The 20,691-nt window shown below is 34.0% G+C and overlaps 1 protein-coding gene across 5 annotated transcripts; it reads right to left on the bottom strand.

The window, feature by feature from the left end:
- Window positions 1–1,226: 1,226 nt before the first annotated feature.
- On the bottom strand, window positions 1,227–20,590 carry LOC124439940 (V-type proton ATPase 116 kDa subunit a1-like). Of its 5 annotated transcripts, none has more exons than XM_046990238.1 (24): window positions 20,401–20,590; window positions 20,282–20,302; window positions 19,913–19,991; window positions 19,118–19,215; window positions 18,471–18,599; window positions 18,152–18,249; window positions 16,833–17,042; window positions 16,149–16,242; window positions 15,910–15,987; window positions 15,304–15,438; window positions 14,958–15,108; window positions 13,762–13,901; window positions 9,250–9,392; window positions 8,780–8,861; window positions 8,346–8,464; window positions 7,992–8,037; window positions 7,771–7,854; window positions 7,290–7,376; window positions 6,550–6,657; window positions 3,598–3,741; window positions 3,211–3,328; window positions 2,624–2,725; window positions 2,138–2,207; window positions 1,227–1,459 (listed from the first exon to the last, which is right to left on the bottom strand). In XM_046990238.1, the coding sequence occupies exons 1-24, from the start codon at window positions 20,518–20,520 to the stop codon at window positions 1,360–1,362; spliced, it is 2,556 nt and encodes an 851-aa protein (XP_046846194.1). In that variant the 5' UTR covers window positions 20,521–20,590; the 3' UTR covers window positions 1,227–1,359. The 5 variants fall into 5 exon arrangements, 4 of the variants coding, with proteins under 4 accessions (XP_046846194.1, XP_046846195.1, XP_046846196.1 ...); XM_046990239.1 differs by having other exon boundaries at window positions 3,598–3,729; XM_046990240.1 differs by having other exon boundaries at window positions 18,152–18,222.
- Between the last annotated feature and the right edge of the window lie 101 nt (window positions 20,591–20,691).

The following is a 20,691-nucleotide window of genomic DNA, read 5'->3' as shown; positions in this document are numbered from 1 at the left end:
TGAGTAAAAACGGTCAACAACTCAGCAAGTGTTACAATACTGAAATAAAGTCACAGATAAATGCCCGAAATGTTTGTTATCACCAAACAGTTCTTTGCACGGCAAAAATCATACCTTGATACACGATACGTACCGTATAGGTGAGGAAGGCCACAAAAAAAGATAAGGCCAACAAACTGCCTATTTCCAACCATTAATCGAGCATCTCAATATCCAAATATTACCCATGGTTTTTGCACTTTCTTTATTCAAAACGTTCCTAGTTCCTATGTTGATGTTATCATGTCAAATGAAAATATCAAATGACATAATATCAATCATAGTACAGTCTATTAACGCAGAGATGAGCCGCCACTTGTTTTGTAACAGATTTTATAAAGCAAAAAAAAACCCAAAACGAACGAAAAATGATAAGTTTATGTATATATATTTATGTGTATATATAACCGTACGTCCTGTGTCCCAAGTGCAGGAGTCACCATTTTACCATGGTGATAGCCGGGAGGGCACATTGTATACACACTTTGTATATTTATGCATATGTATATAAGGAATGCTGATGATTCTCTTGGACCTCGCACAACGAAAGACTCAGATAATGATGAGAATCTGAGTAATTGTGCCGTTGCATTTCAACATGGTCATTTTTCCAACTTAAATGGGATCTACAAACTTGAAGGACATTCATCTTACACTGATTGCATCATTTGGTACCATTGGTCAGGCTTTTATTACTCTCTGAAATCCACTGCAATGGAAATCAGACCAGTTTAATTTTTTACATAAATTTCGTCATTATTTTATATGGTTTACATAACGCTAAATTGATACTCACATTTGCGACAGTGGCGATAGATTTTCAAGGCGGGAAACGTAACCTTATAACGAACATTAGAGCCCAGCTTATTGCAAGAATATGAATTGCTTTTGTTGAAAATAATAATTTAATTTCAACGGCAATTGCAATAATTTAGCTTTAATGGCAATTCATATTCTTGCAATAAACTGGGCTCAAATGTTCATTTTAAGGTGGTCACATATTAAAAACTCAACATGTTGATAGTTGTATTCAACACAACTAAGTTTTTTATTCTCAAATGAAAGTCAGAGCAAAATGTGAGACCATTTTTTTCAAGTTTCGTACTAGCCGTTTGTTCATTGGCATGACATTTACGACAAAATTTACCAATCATTCGATAATGGCAATACACAATAAACACTCAACATGTGGTGCCTATTGAGTTTAATTAGAAATAACGATAATTGGAAAAAAAATTTAATGTATATTTTTGTACTATAATAAGAATGAAATCTCAACTGAATCGTTACATCATTTTATTATAATGTGATAAATACTGATTAATGCACTTCGTCATCCTCCATCATTTCGATAGACTTGAAAGAAAAAGGAACGAACAGATAACCCTTTCCATCGTAAAACTTATTCATAAATTCCACCCTGAAATAATAGAAAATAATCATTAGCTTTGTTTCATAGCAATATAGCCTAAAGTTGGTAATCATCGTAGTGATCGTACCCCCCTTTTTTTCTATCAACAAAATATTCGAAACGACCTCCTCTCTCATTACATCAATGACTTTAAGTAAAAAAGGGAAAAGTTGAAACAAATGAAAAATTAACTTCATGCGACATTCATTGAAGCTCATTTTCCACTGATATAAAAAGATCAGATTTTGTACGAAATTTACAGTCAAATCTCATGTTACAGACACCTCCTGTGAGCGGTCTCTGCTATAATATGTTCGACTGTGTAATCATTACAAAATATGCGTTCTTTTTTTGAAACAGCGGTTTATAGGTTTGAAACTATTTCTTAAATCAGTGATCAACTAGACCGCGTTTTCTTTTCGGACAAATAATCGTCTATAACAGCGACGTACGTAGTTGTTATAGCTAATAAATTAAACTGTTTGTTATGTTGGTATACTGCTAAGAAAAACAAAATTGCAAAACAAGCTCCGCTACAATTATCTGTTGTTGGTTCGCTTTAATGCTACGTTGTGCTGTAAAAGGTCAAAGAATTGACATTCATTTAAGGTCATACTTCATGACTAACTACTACTACTCTAAAAATAACTTTTCCTGCTCTATGCATAACGTGAATAGTCAATATACCAATGCAGACGTAGAGCATGCAGAAAGGCAGATAATCCCTCCATTACAAGGAGAATTGCAATCGTGAGTGCTAAAAAAGACAAAACAAAAATAAGCGCCCACTATAACTTCTCAAATAGCTACAGAGAGAATTTAATAGTATTGATTGCAAATGTCAATAGTAAAACAAGATGCATAGAAGACGTTCACTCGTTTTACTCAAGAAAAGTGTTTGGTTATGTTTGCATATTATAATAGTTACCGAATATAGAACAACGAAATTCACGACAATACAATCTCACATGTGGCAATACATTATGATAATCATGTTACAATTTACGTTCCATTAGAGACACTCAAGCGTTATTTGTGCAATCTGACGAATGTAGAGCAAAATGACGCGTTTTTAAACTCGGTGATACGAAACGAGTCTTAACTTTCTTGAAAAACGGACTTTGCTCCAACTATTTAAACTTTTTAAAAATCATTCCAAATGTTACGACTGACCTGCCCACATTGCAAAAACAGCAAATATGATAATAAAACCATAAACTTCACTGAACTTCAAAGCAACTCTCAACACCATGTTCCACAATACCTCAGATAATTCTACAATGAAAAATGAAATTTACAACCTGCAAAGTAGAAAAACCGACAATACTGGACCGATTACACCGTTAAAGACAATTAACAAATGGCAAGCATCACTTGGTAAAATAGCGTGCTTTAATTGGCTCAGAAACATTTTTTATAACAAATTTCGTTAAGCAAGCAGCAAAAGTTTTGAAAACCAATAAAAAACGAAACGAAAAACGATGTACGAAAATGAGTAGAAAGAAAAGTGAGTTTCATTATTCAGACGACAAATTTCAAACGACTTATTTTTCATTGCCGAAAATTAGAGGAATGAAAGCCAACCTTTAGAAAACAGCAGAAGGAAAAAAAAAGAAAGCTTCGTTCCAGGTCAAATAAGACAAATAATACGCACTAACAATCAAATGGCATTACGACAAAATCAGACTTTCAGTTGCAATTAATCATGCTTATTTGATTCGAAAAAAACTGGTAATCCCGAATATTATATCGCTACATACCTGCATGAGCAAGACTCAACGCCCACAGACGAAGATATGAAGCAGTGTTTGAAATACACCCGAGGCAAAATTCAATTGTCTCGATCACTTGGTGAATGAAAATTTCGCCGAACTCAAACTATAAAAAGACAAAAATTTAAGAGTTGTATTTGAGGGGATGAACTTCTTAATTTGCGCTAAAATTTAGCAACATATTAACCAAGTTCTTATGATGAAAAATTCTCTGCACGAAAACTCTCATATAACATGGAAAAAATTACACCGAAATAAATTCGTCCAATTTTTCAACAACAGAAATTTGTGCATCGCAGTAGCTAGCCGACAAGGAGGAGGTCTACAATAGTGTGCATGGCAACCGACTGATGTGGTTAAGACAATTGTAGCTACCTCTTCATCTTCATGTTCAACAACATGTCCATCTCCATCATTATGAAATGAATCGTGACTAATTGCAACACCACGGCTGTCACCTTGCACCAATTGGTTCTCGTCGCTTTCTGATTCGTCATTTTGAGGAACCTGTACAAAACCCTACATGTGTAAGAGAAAAACTGAACCGTGAAAGTATGTGAACAGAATTCGACCTTCTTGCAGTAAGAGCAACTAAAACTATTTCACTACGTGAAGATGTATGCATGGTTAATTCGTAGTTATTCAATGGAAAAAAAGAGTTCCAGTTTGGCGTTTAAAGAAAACGGCAAACTTCGAAAACCCTCTTGCCGTTAAGGTTTGCCGTTTGGAAAAAAATTGAATCAAAGTTTGGCGTTTTGCAGTTGTATTTTACAATTTGCATTGTCCTAAGCTAAACTTCATGTTTTGTAAAACGTTTGATGATGAAAAAGGCATGTTGTATACTCACATAAAAATATAAAATTTCGCCAAAAACGTCACTTGGTTGTATTAAAAGTATAAGCTTGCCTAAGCATTATAAACATCACCTACCGCAAGAAGGGCCTCTTGCCGTTAAAACCTGAACTGCGAACACAAACGGCAAAGCTAAGATCACGTGACTTTTTGCGGTTGGCTGTTTGCCTTAAACGCCAAACTAAAACTCTCTAAGTTATCTATATGCACGAAGTATAAGATAGGTATCTATTGGGTATAGTCATGGTACAGTCGTATCATATTCAGGTTTAAAGAACGCTACTTTTCAGAAGATCAGCAAACATGTAACCTCCTCACAAAAAAAATGATGTGACTTATGTCACATTAATATTATATATCGTAAACAACAAACAGTAAATCATATTTGAACAAGTATAAATTAACAATTGAATACAAGTAAATTATTTATTAATATATAAACTTGAGTTGCTCGGTTGTTATAAGAGTGAGTCGTATTCGAAAACTCAACTACGTAACAAAAAAATTAGCTACTCATTAGTGAAAATTATCACAAAAGTAAATATTTTTGACATAAAACGAAATGTTTGCACCTAGTTGTTGGCGTCAACTGACGCATTGCTAAATGTGATAATCGTAAACTCTGTTAAACTAAGGTTATGTTAAATCAAACACAGCAAGAAGGTAGAATTCAACTGTTGATATATATTTTATACTCGCCTTTTTCCAATCAATTTCATTATCTTGATGGATGGCTTTTAATATTACTTGCACGTCTACACGGACTTGTGAAGTTTAGTGTGTAAATGATAATGAGATTTGCTAATCATGTTGTGATCAATCTCAGACAAATCTGATACATTTGTTCCGGGAATCAGAATGATGTAAGATAACTACTTGTGAATTTCAAATACACGCAGAAAGATAATCCATCATGGGAATTATAAAGATATGTGCCGTCATGTAAATCAACTGGAGAGAGTTGCTGACGGTTTTCACTTTTCAAAAATACCTACGTAAATATTCATGTAGAAACCAAGACACCAAAATGCAGAGTTTAAAATCTGCCTTTTTTAAACAGTTATGGCGGATCGACGAGATACACACGGAGGAAAAAGCTACTGCTTTTAATTTGCAAATTATTCTTTAACACGTAGGCTTGCTTAACGATGACGCACAGCGCATGCGTAACCAGATGTCAAAAATATCAAATTTGTAAATTTCCTCAGAAGATGCGTATATCTTGAAACTGCTTAGCAATGATACCTTGATTTCAATAATACTTAGAGAAAGATGACGTTCTAATGCCAAAATTGGTGTTTGACATTCTCAAAAAAATCATGGCGTGTTAAAATTTTCATAACAAAAACTATTTTAATTTTTAATTCGTACTGCGATCATATGATGTTATCAATAATTTAATTCATGCATCTTTAGTGCACATGTCAAAATTTCACCACAATAACGTTTCATGTATAGACCTTTTCAAGGTTATCGCAGCCATATTGCAGGGGGTGCAATAACATTGGGCCGAGCGACACACGCACATGTTTACAACAAGTATCACGAGGAACTATTCTACGGTAAACTCTTATTAGTATTTCCATTTATTTCTAAAGTAACATTGGTATGTTTATTATAATGTATGGCGACTAAACAGCCAGAAGAAGTTGACTTGGCTTATGAGTTCCGTACATTTGCGAACTCAAGAACATCGCTCAAACGACGGTCAAGTTGTTCAAAGAAAACTAATGTTTTCTTTAACTTTCTGCTTTTCTATTACTAGAAAATTGGACTCAAATGTATAAAAAATCGCAAATAATAATTCGGCTATTATAATCGACAAGTTTGAGAAATATTTTTGAAAGAAATGGCCAATATGTATAAGGGTAATTTTGCGTATTTATTAGTAATTTATATGGACGCCATGGGTGACCGCGTGCTCGGCCCAATGTTTTTGCACCCCCTGCAATATGGCTGCGATAACCTTGAAAAGGTCTATACATTAAACTCTAATAAAGTCGTCTCAAATTCATAAGACATGCAACTATTTTGAATTTAGCTTTTACATATTATTTAAGTTAAGAATAACATTAAATTAGCAAATGAAAAGAATTACGGTAAGTTCTTCATATTCCTAATATATGCATCGACATGACTATATTGAATTATATTTTGGAATGAATATATTTAATAATTGAAAAGATATGGATCTCTCTGAATAATTGTGAACATAACTCTTTAAAAAGATTAAATTTGTGATTGAATTAATAGCAACATTTACAAAAACTCTTATATGTTTAATTTACCTTTTGAGTTATAAAGAAATTAATTCTATTTTTAAACTTGGCTCGATTTTTATCGCTTACTTGTGGATAAATACAAACAGACAAAATATCAGAAACAAGGTTAAAAGGAAATCTTGAAAAAAACTACAACTTTAAATATGAGCTCGCGGCAAAACATAAGTAATAAACAAATGTGCGACTTAAATACCTGACGACGAATATTGTGACGTGTGAACCACAGGTAAAGTGGCTTTGACAACAACATCCAAGGAATACACAAAATAGCAATGATTGCGCACAATTTTTCGACTACTGGCTGTAAAAATGAGCAAATAATAAAAGAATAAATTCTAGAAATTCATAAGTTAAAGCAACAATCAATTGATAATTTACACACTATGTAACAAAGTGGTGTAACATACTGTGTAACTAAAGCAATAATCAATTGATAATTTACACACTATGTAACAAAGTGGTGTAACATACTGTGTAACTAAAGCAATAAGCAATTGATAATTTACACACTATGTAACAAAGTGGTGTAACATACTGTGTAACTATAGCAATAAGCAATTTATAATAGGAAACTGGAAAGAAGAGGAAACTGGAAAGACCTGGATGAGGAGAGCTAAAGACCGAATCGAGTGGAAGAAGTTGTGGAGGCCATCTGCCAGCAGTGGCGTGAACGGCTGATGATGATGATGATGATGATGATGTAACAAAGTGGTGTAACATACTGTGTAACTAAAGCAATAACAAATTGATAATACACACTATGTAACAAAGTGCTATAACACACTATGTAATAAAGCAACGGTCTGTAGACAAAATGTTTACGTAAAAACAGGTAAATTATTTTAACTACTGATTAAGTACTGGAAAAGGACAATAACTTTAAACGCGTATGCTGACCTTAATGAGTTAACAATATATAATCCATCAACATACCTGGGCAGCAAACAGCCGATCTTCAGGTGCAGTTGGACTGCTTATTTTTAGGAACATGTTGATTAAAATTATCAGTAAACTAGGGGCCTAAAGAATGTATAGAAGCATTTTTGAAGTCAACAATACATGTACCATGTGTTGTGAAGAATGGAAGAGTTAATTATAACTAACGACTGCGATATATTGCACGAACCCTAGAAAGTTTTACAATATCAAAAGAAAGAGAACAAAAAACAAGATCGAAATAAACTAAATATTGAACAACAAAATTAAGTGTCCTCCCTCCGAACAAATGAAACTTAATTAAGGTGTTCATCTTCCGTGCAACCAAAATGCTTCTCCTGATATTTGTCAGGTCATGTGTGGTCTTATGAGCGACAAATTAAAATGGTACATATTGACAATATACCGCAATCATTACCAGGATTATAGTAATGGGGTGAAATTTACCAATCGAATTTCATTCAAAAGACGTACTCACATTCTTAGATCCAGAGTTGAAAAATATCCACTTGTAAAATATAAGAAATATCAGATAACCAAATACGCTGAGCAGGAAAAGAACCTGGTACAAAATGAGAACAGATATCATATACAGCTAAGTAATGAAGGGAAATGTATTTTAAAAGAATACTTCCTATAGGAAACAAATATAATCACGTAAATTTATCTTTGTAATGGCAGTCATAGAGACATGCTTACCTGAGGAATGAAGAGAGCGTAAACATTGATTCTTTGCTGAAAATGCCTGTAGAAAATATGAACACCAGCCTTTAACATCGTGTATAATAATAGTATACGTATGTACAGTTGGCCTCACTGAGAATTCTTGTTCATATTCGATATTAGAGTCAATTTTAAAAGAGCGAGATGCAAAAATGCCATTAAATTAAGTGGGCCGAGCAAATATTTTTCAAAACAAAACAATAAAATTTTACTTGCACAAATTCCCACTAAAGTAACAACAGAAGACAGTTCCTTGAATACTACGTACAACTGACGTGCAAATTAATTTTCATTAGTAAGAAGTGCAGCCTATTCCACTAATCCACATACTTGTAGTTGGCACAACTAAGACAGATTCCAAACAACATGTGTGAGACGCCTAGAATTACGGACATCTTCATCTTCAACGAGTTCGTAAAACTTATTTTGTTTTCAGCAACTTGCCATATCTTAAGATAAAGTAAAACAGGTAACAAAAATCCAATAATTAACTAATTTACCTTGTGAGACACAATCTTACAATAACACAATTATTGGAAGCAAACATGTGGAAGGTTCAAAGTAAAGTAGTGTTAAGTCAAATGAACAAGTTCAATGCCTGCTATTTACAGAAGCAGGTGCAGATACGTCAATAAACAACTAACAATAAATCTATATGCCTAGGAAAGTTGGATCAAGGCAAACCTCAGCAAAACACATTTACCCACTTCAAAAAAGCCAATACGGCAAGGGACGCCAAATCGTAGTAGAAATTAAAGACATACCGGGTCAATTCCAAAGTAATATGGGACTCCACGGTAATAGTCGGTGTAATTGGGGGGCAGCATGGGATATGTTGGATTGAAACTAGAAAAAGAAATAGTTAGCTTGTAATTAAAATCAGGACATGTACAAGTTTATGCTTTATCTTTCAAACAAACATTAAATGCAACCTCGCCAACCCACCCCCCTCCCCAAATATCAATCTTTATACGGCCCTTACAATGATTATCGACGTCGTTTTAGTTTGCAGGTTTTCCATACTATGTTAATGGACAGAAATAAAATTTTTCTGTTCTTTTACACAATGGATCTTTTAAACAATGTTTAGTCATGGATATATAGGAGATAAAACCCGTGGAATATGATCATTTACGAGTCATTTGCGCGCTCTCAAGGTGTTGTTGTAAAATAAAATTTATCAACTGATAAAGTACGAACAAACATACTGCGCAGCAAATGGGCATATGCTTACACGTGTGATTTGTCAATATGCCACGCGCTGCCAAAAATGTCGAAGGATTTGGAGAAACAATCGTTGTAAATTAATCCCGTATAAATGGCAAATGCACCCATCAACAGCAAAATATAGCGACCAGAGAACACGGTTTCAAATATCTAAAATATAAACGTATTAAAGTAATTGACAATACAATGAGCACAATGAGATAATACCAATGGAGTACGAATGCCACCCGCTAAGAGCACAACATGAATAAACAATTACTAAATGGTTCCCGTGTTTGGATGGCTCGATCCAAGAACGTGAGAATAGTGCATGACATGCATAAGACAAATCTCACCAGTCGCCACCCAACACACACACGTGATATGTATACGCAAGGCATACCTCACCACCCAACAACACACACGTGATATGCATAGGTAAGACATATCTCACCACCCAACAACACACACGTGATATGCATAGGTAAGACATACCTCACAACCCACCAACACACACGTGATATACATACGCAAGACATAACTCACAACCCACCAACACACACGTGATATACATACGCAAGACATAACTCACAACCCACCAACACTCACATGTGACATAGATAAAGACATACCCCTTAACCAGTGAACTCCATAAGTAACTGGAAGGCTAACTTCGCCGCCATATTGGAAGCAAACACTGATGCCTTTTTAGGTACCCTACCGCTCGCGTATTTGTTAACATACGCTACGCGTATGATACGCGTATCATACGAAAAACATACGCGTATCATACGAGAACGATACGCGTATCATACGAAAAGGATACGCGTATGATACGAGAACGATACGCGTATGATACGAAAAGGATACGCGTATGATACGAGAACGATACGCGTATGATACGAGAACGATACGCGTATGATACGAGAAGGATACGCGTATGATGAGAGTATAATGCGTGAACGATAAGCGTACGTATGATACGAGGATGAAACGCTGTGATACTTGATAGAACTTTGCTCATCGTAATGAGCAGCAATTTTGCTTTCAAATTGTTAACGATTTCGTTGGGTTTTTTTTGATATTGCGTACGTAGTATACCTGGTATGGAATTCTATGTTATTTCACTATTTTTTCAGGATAAATTTTGGTCAACATTTAAAGCTAATGTTTTATGTACTTTCAGAAATCTGTGTAATATTTTCCTATCGACTTTAATGTTTTATTTAAGGCGTTTATTATATCACGACGAAACGTGCCTTCTATTAAAATACGATTCGATTCAAACGAATAGAATATACGTTTATTAATAACATGCTTATATGGATGTGCACTGAAATACACAGAAATACACTGAAATTAGCCGCGAATTAGCATCGAGCAGTTGTCCTGTAAGCAGACAGACTATTTCAGCCGTTGTCAGAGATTCGAAAAAACGAAGAAACGTTTTCTCGCCCCGACGGTGTGGAGGAAATAAAAGAGTCCTTACCATGGAGCATTATACTTTCATAGATGAAGAGATGTCAAAAAATGATGAAGTTATCAAAATGAGTTTCCGTTTTTATATAAGAATGTGTCACAAACTTTCAGCTATGTCATTGATGAGTCATATGTATACTTAGATACGACGTGAGACAATCGCAGCTCGTTGCAAAAGCAACTCAAAATTTATTAATGCATTACATATACATGTATATATAAGATCATCTATTAAAAAATTCTTTTGCTATATCGTGCTTTTAAACTATTTCGTGAATAAAATATCTTAAGTGTATACTGACACTTTTTTATGTCATCTTGCGCTACAAAGCAATTGTTAGTGTGTCGTTTGTTATGTTTCTAGCACACGCAACTTCGAATGAATCTCAAAAGAGTGTGTATTTAAATATTATCCTGATACTCAGGTTAAAGTAACGAAAATTTGGGCTCGGTGTGTTCAAACGATTGATTCTTATATTAGAAACAAACATTTCAATAAAAAATATTGTAAGTAAACTATTTTAGTATAATGCACTTATAATTTTTGTAATTGGGTCTTTTCCACACCAATAAGTTTTCAATAAATTCTTCTATAATATAAACTTGTCTCTCGATTTGTGATAGTGTTGTTGCTTTCATGTCCTAAACTTAATCCTTTAGATGCTGAAGTTTTTCTTCATCATAGCGGGAGTCCGCGTTATAGATATGAACATCAAACGAAAAGACATAAACAACATAGCATTGCATTCATAATTAAGTAGATATGCAAAGTTTTCGAAAACTTTATACTTATATTTGTGTACATAGATGAAATCAAACTATATTAAAACCATATACGAGAATATTAAGAAAGTAATACGGGTATGACACGAGAAAGACATGCGTATGATACGAGAACGATACGCGTATGATACGAGAATGATACGCGTATGATACGAGAAGGATACGCGTATGATACGAGAAGGATACGCGTAAGATACGAGAATGATACGCGTATGATACGAGAATGATACGCGTATGATACGAGAAAGATACGCGTATGATACGAGAACGATACGCGTATGATACGCGTATCATACGCAAAATTATGTTAACAAATACGCGAGCGGTACTGTATGATCCAGGCCCTTACGCGGTTTTGTAGGTACAGTGAATTGTAATAACAACTGGAACGATAAATCCTATAGTTTTTCCCATGATTGTTTGAAGCCACCTTATAATAATGCATGTTTTCTTGGCGACCGACGGTTGTTTTAGCTTGTTGGCGGTCGAAAATAGTGAAAAAATATTTGTTAATACGACTCAAGAAGATATTTCGAGAGATCGGCAAGAATCGTGGACAATTATTTTACACTATGCCAAGCTTATCGGTTGTTATATGCAATGTGTGTAATTTCTTTACTTTCTTTAAATGCTTTACACGGACAGCACAAGAATAGGGTGTTAGGTGTTTGAATATTAAACTTGATTTTTACACATTTAAATGGATAAAATGTTGTTTTTTTGAAATCTTTTTGCGAGGGTCTTTCACTTTTCTTTATGATACTGAGCTCTATATATATATGCAGGTGTGTATTTTCGTGGCATGAGAAAAACTGTCAAAAACACATTTTTCTATTTGGCAAATTAAATTACTCCATTTTTACGAAACTTGGCAGGATTGTGTATTTGACATGGAACTACAATATTTTGGTGCTTTGAGCGTTTAGATATGCCTGAAACTTTCAAAAACGCAGAAAAAGCAACAAAAAACGCGCAGACTTTTCGTAATTTTTGTCTTGGCTGGAACGTTTTTCAGAAATACTATAAGTTTTGGCCGATTTTTTTGACATTCTGCAAATTTGACTAATGGAAGCTGCCATCATGCTGGCGAAGTTATCGTTCCAGTTGATATTATACTTCACTGGGTAGGTATGATCCAGGCCTTTACGCGATTTTGTGGGTATGATCCAGGCTCCTGGATACAACACAAACGCTCGGCCTGGTTAATTTTTCGTATGAAAAACAATGAAACATTTTAACAGAACTTATGTTCTTTTGTTCGTTTCAACAGAAGGAAAATATTGCTGACAGCTTTTTAAGAACATGTAATTTTTTGACATTGTTTGATGAATGGGAAAGTTCCGAATCAAACAAGACAAATTCGGAGAAAAAGCAAAGCCGTAGAAAAATATTTTCAAATCATTGTTTTTCTCATTGTCCACGACGAACTTGATGAAAAAACAAACAATGAAATGTCCTTTTTACGTATATCTGACTTGTAGAATAATTTTGATCTATTTAGTATGTTATATGTCAGAAAATATATGCCTTTTGACAAAAAACTAAAGTTCTCGAGTCATGTGAACATTTTATCAACTAAAAGCAATAATCGTCAACAACTTCAACTGACTGCTCATTGCTGTATACCATTTGTCACGGCTTATTTTTAAGCAGTATCATTAAAATTCCTTTATATAATAATCGTAATGCTTAAAAACACGACATATTCAAAGTTTTTAAAATGTAAAACTCATACAACATTGAAAACATGTAGGATGTGCTTTCTATATTCGTGACAATCCACGCATATAACACGCGTTTTTTATACCGACAGAAAATCACTCTAAAGCCGCCACAATGGCTTTATTTTATGATATGGCTTTTGTATTGGGGTTATCGTTTCAGTCCTTTAATAGAGTTCATAGCTCACCACCCAACAACATACACACGTGACATGCATAAGTAAGACATACCTCACGCTCCAACAACACACACGGGACATGCATAAGTGAGAAATAACTCATCACCTACGTAGCAATACACACACGTGACATACATACGTAAGACATACCTCACCACCGAAAAATAGCACACACACGTGACATACATACACAACCCAACTACACACACACTCCTGTCATTGATACGTAAGACATATTCGAACGCCAATATCTTATGACATATGCATCTCACACCCCTACGTAACTACAGTCATATTCAGAATCAATGCTAGATGTATTCAATTCTAATGAAAAGGTACATACGTACATTATGTATGACATACTAAATAGCTACATACCTCACCGCCAGGTTTAGTGATAGCCAGCTTCTTTTCATTCAATACCATCCATAAAGCGAAGACAAATAATATCAGGCCATGACCACAGTCACCAAACATGACAGCGAAGAGAAATGGAAATGTGATGATGGTAAAAAGAGCTGTAAAATCAAAGACATCACCGCTAGCAGTTAATGTAAATAAGCAAAGGGGAATAGAAAAGGCCTGGGGGCTATATCTATATGTGCTAAAGCTAGGACGTTAATCTCTTCATGGATGAACAAATGAAATAGAACATGAGACGAAAATTATCGTCTAATGTTTATTTCCACCGTTGACAACACAATTCACATTGTACATAAATATAAAAGACGTATCAAAAAAGTTAGATAGTTTTAAAATGATCGGAAAACTTCATTTTATTAAAATTCCTCCAAAATGTTTTCATGTATAAGAATGTTGGCATAGTCTTGTTCATGTAACATAAAAATAATCAGAAAAATTAATCTCGAAACGTGAGAGACCAGATTGTAAAAATCTCATTTTTGACCGCTTGAGCAAAGTCAATAATGGGTTCAAAATCTAAAATAATTCAAAGAGATGAACGTTTGAACTTTGTTGTGCGTAGTGGTAAAACTTTAGAAGAATTCATAAACATTGAGTTCACCGCGCAACGTGTCTAACTTGGATTTTTTTGTTGTTTCTTCGTTCTCGACGAACTTTTTGTTCATTCAAATGTGTTGCAACAGACGTGAATGAGTTTGTTCATGTGAAATTCGTCCGGTTTGATTCGAAAGAAGAAAGCCTCATTGATGCATAGAAAAATCTACGTGCTTTTGTTGGAAAATAGTGTACTTTTACATAAGTTCAAATCACTGAGGAGAAAATAGTGTACTTTTACATAAGTGCAAATCACTGAGGAGAAAATAGTGTACTTTTACATAAGTGCAAATCACTGAGGAGAAAATAGTGTACTTTTACATAAGTGCAAATCACTGAGGAGAAAATAGTGTACTTTTACAAAAGTTCAAGTCACTGAGGAGAAAATAGTGTACTTTTACATAAGTTCAAATCACTAAGGAAAAATCCATGGTGACAAAGTAATTTACAGCAATGAGACAATGACGATGTAAAAATCTTTGTAAAATTTTCTACCATCACATAGCAATGAATGTGGGTATCTTTATTTCAATAAATAATCATCAAACATCATATACCTGGGTTTACTTCCTGGTAGTTGGCAATACCGTAAGCATCGACCAAATTTTGAAAGCCTTCAGTAAACTTGTTGTTACGATTAAAAGTTGGGGGATCTTCTTTCGTTGTCATACGGTTAAGAATCGAAGGAACGGAAGCACCACTTTCTTCCTAAAGATATAATTATTTCATATTTATATCAGAATATATTAAGATCAAATGATGTAACTTAGTGAAGTAAGTCCGACTATCTACATCAAACAGATGTACGTATTAGCAAGAATTTATCTAATCACAATTACAAACGTACCATTTAGTATTGTAAAAACAACATGGCACAGATATAAAAGCGTTAGCTATACAAACCGTTCCACGTCTGAGAGCATCTTGTATTTGATCGAGGTCCGATACTGGACACCAGCATTCAGCAATAAGACACTTGTGAGTGACATCAAGATTAAACATATTCATTGTGTGGTAAATGGCTTTAATCTTGCGCACCTGTCAATAATCAAAAACATTTCAAATACATGTCTATGTGTATGTATGTATGTATGTATGTATGTATGTATTGTGTGTATAAAATAAGATTTCAATTAACTGCATTGGAAAGTAAATTCAAAATTAAAGTATAAAATACAACATATTGTTTTGTTAATTTCTTTTAGTAGGAACCAAGTGGTTGAAACAGTGTAGTGTGAGTTCCCTTAATCAGTGAGTATATTAATCCAGCATGACAAGTAATCAGCCAATGTAAAGAAATCTGGGAAGATATAACTGAATTTATGAACATGATTAGCACCGATTACTGACATACATAAAGGTATCTACATTGATTTTTGAAAGCAGATTTTCTAAGAAACTTGGTCACCTATTCAAATACATGCAAGGGCAAGGTTGCCTCTGTTTCCGGTATTGCTGGCGTGGCGTTGTTATTAACGACACATCAATGGTCAGTCAGCACGTACTTACTTTAATAAACCAGTTATTAATGCTTTTTGCAACAGTACTGAGCAACCGACAACGATGCTCTTCAGTCTCATTCAGAACCTGTAACAAAAAGTTAAAGACATAAATTCATTTTGACTAATTGCTATATAAGTATGTATATCATGATTTACATATAGAAAAGATGAAAGACTATTGTCGAATAACAAATCGAACATTACCAACATCTTAAGTACGCAATCATACTAAAAAACACCAACTACCGTTTGAAGATCCTCAATTCTCGTTATTACTCCCAGCGCCATCTCACGTCTCTCTTGAGTTGTATCAGGACATGGGTACATTGTTGCACGAAACCTACACAACAGATAGACGAATGTAGGTGTTAATGTATTTTGACCACAAAAAAGATACACATTTTTCCCTAACAGACGAAAAACGTAATAGACAAATGCTTCATCGCTCGCGCATTTTGTCAAAATGATCCTTTTTTCTCATCTGAAAAATCCCTACAAAGCGCAGTAGTTAGTAATGGTTGATACGTACTAGCATCTGAGCTTCACAAATATTTAGTCTTTTGAAATTATCGTTAAAGAGGTTTTAACGTATAGTGTTAGCTCTTAAATTATTAGTTAGCTAATTGAAAATAGTTGGTTCCTACAATTATTTTTCCGAAAATCGCAGTTCGATTTTGCAACAAATTTAGCAGTATACTGCGTATTTTCATAATTACTTCATATATTCCACTTCATACATATCAAGAACTTGTTGTAAGTATGACGTTTTTGGTGTTTACGTAGGTATTTTTGGAGATGATGTGATCTTTTAGAGCTTTATAAGAAACTAGTAATGCTTGCATGGTAGTAAACTTTTGGTAGCAATATATCTACGTATGTATATGTAGCTTTGACTGCAAAGGTTTTAATAACTACGTAAATTGCTATTACCCATCGCAGATCTTTTTCACTCTACTTTTTAGCTGTTCTCCTTGGAAAAAAACGATGAATACACATTTATGGATGAAAAAACCAGTGACGGGATCCTCCATTGGATCCTCCATTTCAGCTTGTTTAAAGAAGACGTTTCCACGACAGGCTCTCCACAACAGTCGTTCAAATGCAGGCACTCGTTCCCGATCAATTACGCCACACACAAAGCTAAAATGAAAAAAGAGCTTAACACAAATAAATATGAATTCCTAAAATAACGAATGTTTGAGGTGTCAAACGACAGTTATAACAATGATTTAGTGTATATGTTCGTTTAGGTTATTGTATGTATTATCGTTGATCATGACTTATCAAAAAAATGTTCAAATGAGAATTCTAGGCTTTTAGAAACCCTTTTGAAACCAGTGACATTATACTCCTATCGCAGTAAATGTCTTCATTTAATCTGACTTTTTTTGTTATGAGCCGTATCTAGCAGAAACGATGTAAACATACTAAGCAGTACCTAAATTTTCCAAAAAAAATTTGCACCGTAAAAACACGCACAATGGACGAAATTCATGTCATTTTAGTATGAATTGTTTGTGACAGGGAACACGCAAAAGTTTGATGCTCAAAGCTTGTTAAATACGTACGTATGCAGCAAAATTTAGCAAACCGATTGCTTAGGAGCCATAACATTACGATTTTAAATTCACCACACGTATCTGCAATTTACTTACGTAACGTATGTTGTTGAATTAGCTACATAGCTATACATACGTCCTGGGTGTATAAAACGTCGTTAAAATTATCAGCGCGCAAAATCTACAAAAACCTTTGACAGTGTAATTTTTGCAAATAATAACCTCTTTTTGAGTGAGAATTGTGTTAACAAGAAGCACTTTTGAAGTAGATTGCGGACGAAAATGACAATGCTACGTATAAAGCAATTTGAACATACATACGGCTAAAATATGGTACATGTTGTCAAGCGTACAAACTTCAGGGAAATTGAACGTGTCCAAACCGTGCACGAACGCTAGGCAACCAAATTGGGGATTATTTTGCGTATTTCCTTTTTTCATTGCCATTTTCTTAACAAGTTTATCAATAATCCACTTTGGATTAATTTAAGCTCAAATTTACGCATACGTAATTGATCAAGATTATACCAAGATAGCACTAAAAACAAAAATTCAAAATCCATATTTTGAAAGCTAAGCGTTTACTTACGCATCATCAAAATTTCTTAAAACCTTGCTACGTATGTGTGGCTTAAACAACATGTACCATAATTAAACCCTATAAAGACAGGTTAACATGTCAATACCAACCCAAGTTGAGATCCAGGCTGTTCTTGATGTTCATCCAGCAAGTTGGCTAAGTCATCAGTTCTTCCTTCATGCTGTGGTTCATAGAGATGATGCTCAGCCTACATGCCAACATGGCGGCACACACACAATAGAATATGTAATCAATCACTAATTGCCCACGAGAAATTTACAAAAACCCTCAGAGATATGTAAAAATGGTGTCTTCTTCTCCATACAAGACATCCATTGAAACGTGTGATTTGTTTTAAATTGTGTAAATAACTTGACAACAAGCGCAAACTATGAAAGACCATCTTAAAGATACCCTTGATGAACTGACCTCTTCAAAGAACACTTGCGTCTTTTTTAAAATATGTTTGAGCTCAGTAAGTTCCAATAAGCCTTTCTTCATAGCTTCAAAATTCACATTGCTATCTTTCATTTCATTTTCAAGCTGTTCAAATTGTGCCTTCAATTAAAGATACAAACACAACATTAATAAAAATGGAAAAAGGAAAAAGATGAATTAGTAAAAAAAAGAATTTCCCAAAGAAAGATGATTAATGTATCATAGTTATCAGAGGAAAACCTTTGTAAACATCTTCACTTTCTTAAAAAATAATTAAGACTGTAACTGGTTTTAATTTTTCAAATCAGTTAAGGAGGCCATTTTGACAAAATAACTAAGAGCAAGATTGGGTAGCAAATCATGTCATATAAAAACAAAAACACAGAACAATCAAGACATCTCAACAGTTACAAATTTACACAGAATTTTAAATGATTTTGAAGTCAGAATACACTTCAATGGATAATTTTGAAATTTGAAAGACTTCACAATCATTTCTACATGCAAAATTTTGCTAAAAAATATGCTACAGGATTCCAATTGTGACATATATCAAATTTAAAACATGCCCAGATCCACCACTGGTTGAAAATAAAAATTTTGAAACCTTATCCTCAGTACGGTAGTAATTTAAATACCTCAAGGTCAATCATTTCCCGAGGATGAGGGGCAGAAGGACTTCCATGAGATGTTCCAATGTCAATGCCAGCCTTAAGTATTTCCTTTTGCAGAAATCCTATAAAGATGGAAACAAAATCATCCAATTCTTGATCAAAATTAAAAACATGAAAATGTTTTCCATCTTAACAACATGTTGTCCATATTAACAACAAATGTAATTAACAAGCCATTTTATAGTTTTATGAGAAATATATGAAAATAACTAAATAGGATTGCATTCGACATCACTTATATTCAAAATAAACATCAACTAACTTCCAATGTTCAGTGTATCAGACTTATATGCATAATTTGTGGGAAATATGCCACAACTAACGCCCCTTACAGACAACATAATTTTTCTATGACTAATTTTTATGTAACTAATGTTTTTTGCTCGTCTGTATGAGAAACTTGGGCAAACTTTACAACGAATGCATTTGTTCAAAAGCTAGCATGTCAGCTTCTGAGCAAATGCAACTGTCCTAGAAATATTTACCACAAGACTAATTTTTTATCAGTATGGTTTAAGATAACATGAGAAGTCAAACAAATGTATCAAGGTGATGTGGGAGGAACAAAAAAATTTTCCACATAAAAATTTAATTGCCTGTAAGGGGCTTAAAGCTAAGTTTAATAGTGACAAAAACATACTGATGTCAATAAAGTCTCTGCTCAGTGTAAAGATTTCCAACTACTGATACAGTACAAATAAAAATACAGTAAACATGTAACTCTTTGAGCAAAATAAACAAAATAATAGCTACACTGACTTAGTTTACGTTCCATTTCATCACATCTTCGCACTTCATTGACAAACTTCCTTTGAAAAGCATTCACATCAGGATTCAACTTGAATAATAAATATACTTGTTCTCAATTTCCAATTTGTCAATGCAAATATTTTCTAATAGATGGACTACATATTGCCAGGAATGGCAAAAGAATAATCAAAAATTTAAGAAATGGCAAACCGTTTTTTCCTAAGAACACAAATATTCTGTTTAACACAGATAGATCATAGATGTAGAAATACTTGAAATAGAATAACACTCACATTTAAGCATTTGTATTCAAATCTGACAATGTTACTCATATTAATTTAAAGCAAAGCTAAAGAAAATTACATCTTTCTTACTTACATCCTTAAATTGAACCAAACCCTATTTGGGAAATACAACAAAGTGGTTAAAAGTAAGATAGAAATAACAAATTCTTATATACCGGGAAACACAAGATAAACACAATGTCCAAGACTTACTAGCTCTCCCAAAGCGCTAACACACGCGTATGCCGCCTCAGATTGTAGAAATAACTGTGCTAATGTCATTTCTTCTGATCGAAAAAGAGATACACTCTTTTTTCCGCTTTCTAACCTCATTTTTACCGAATTTTAAAAGTTGTTGGAGATGCCTTGCATAACGATCTATATAAAATGAATACGAACTTTTCATATAAGTCATGTGACCATCTAAAAAAGAAACGGGTGGTCGGCGGAAAATATCACGCGGATACCAAAACACGGTTCACGTGATTTGCGTAACCCGGGTTA

This window comes from Xenia sp. Carnegie-2017, unplaced genomic scaffold (genome assembly GCF_021976095.1).
Source record: "Xenia sp. Carnegie-2017 unplaced genomic scaffold, XeniaSp_v1 HiC_scaffold_2, whole genome shotgun sequence".
In the NCBI taxonomy this organism is placed as follows: domain Eukaryota; kingdom Metazoa; phylum Cnidaria; class Anthozoa; order Malacalcyonacea; family Xeniidae; genus Xenia; species Xenia sp. Carnegie-2017.
This window is presented reverse-complemented; position numbering and strand designations above follow the sequence as displayed.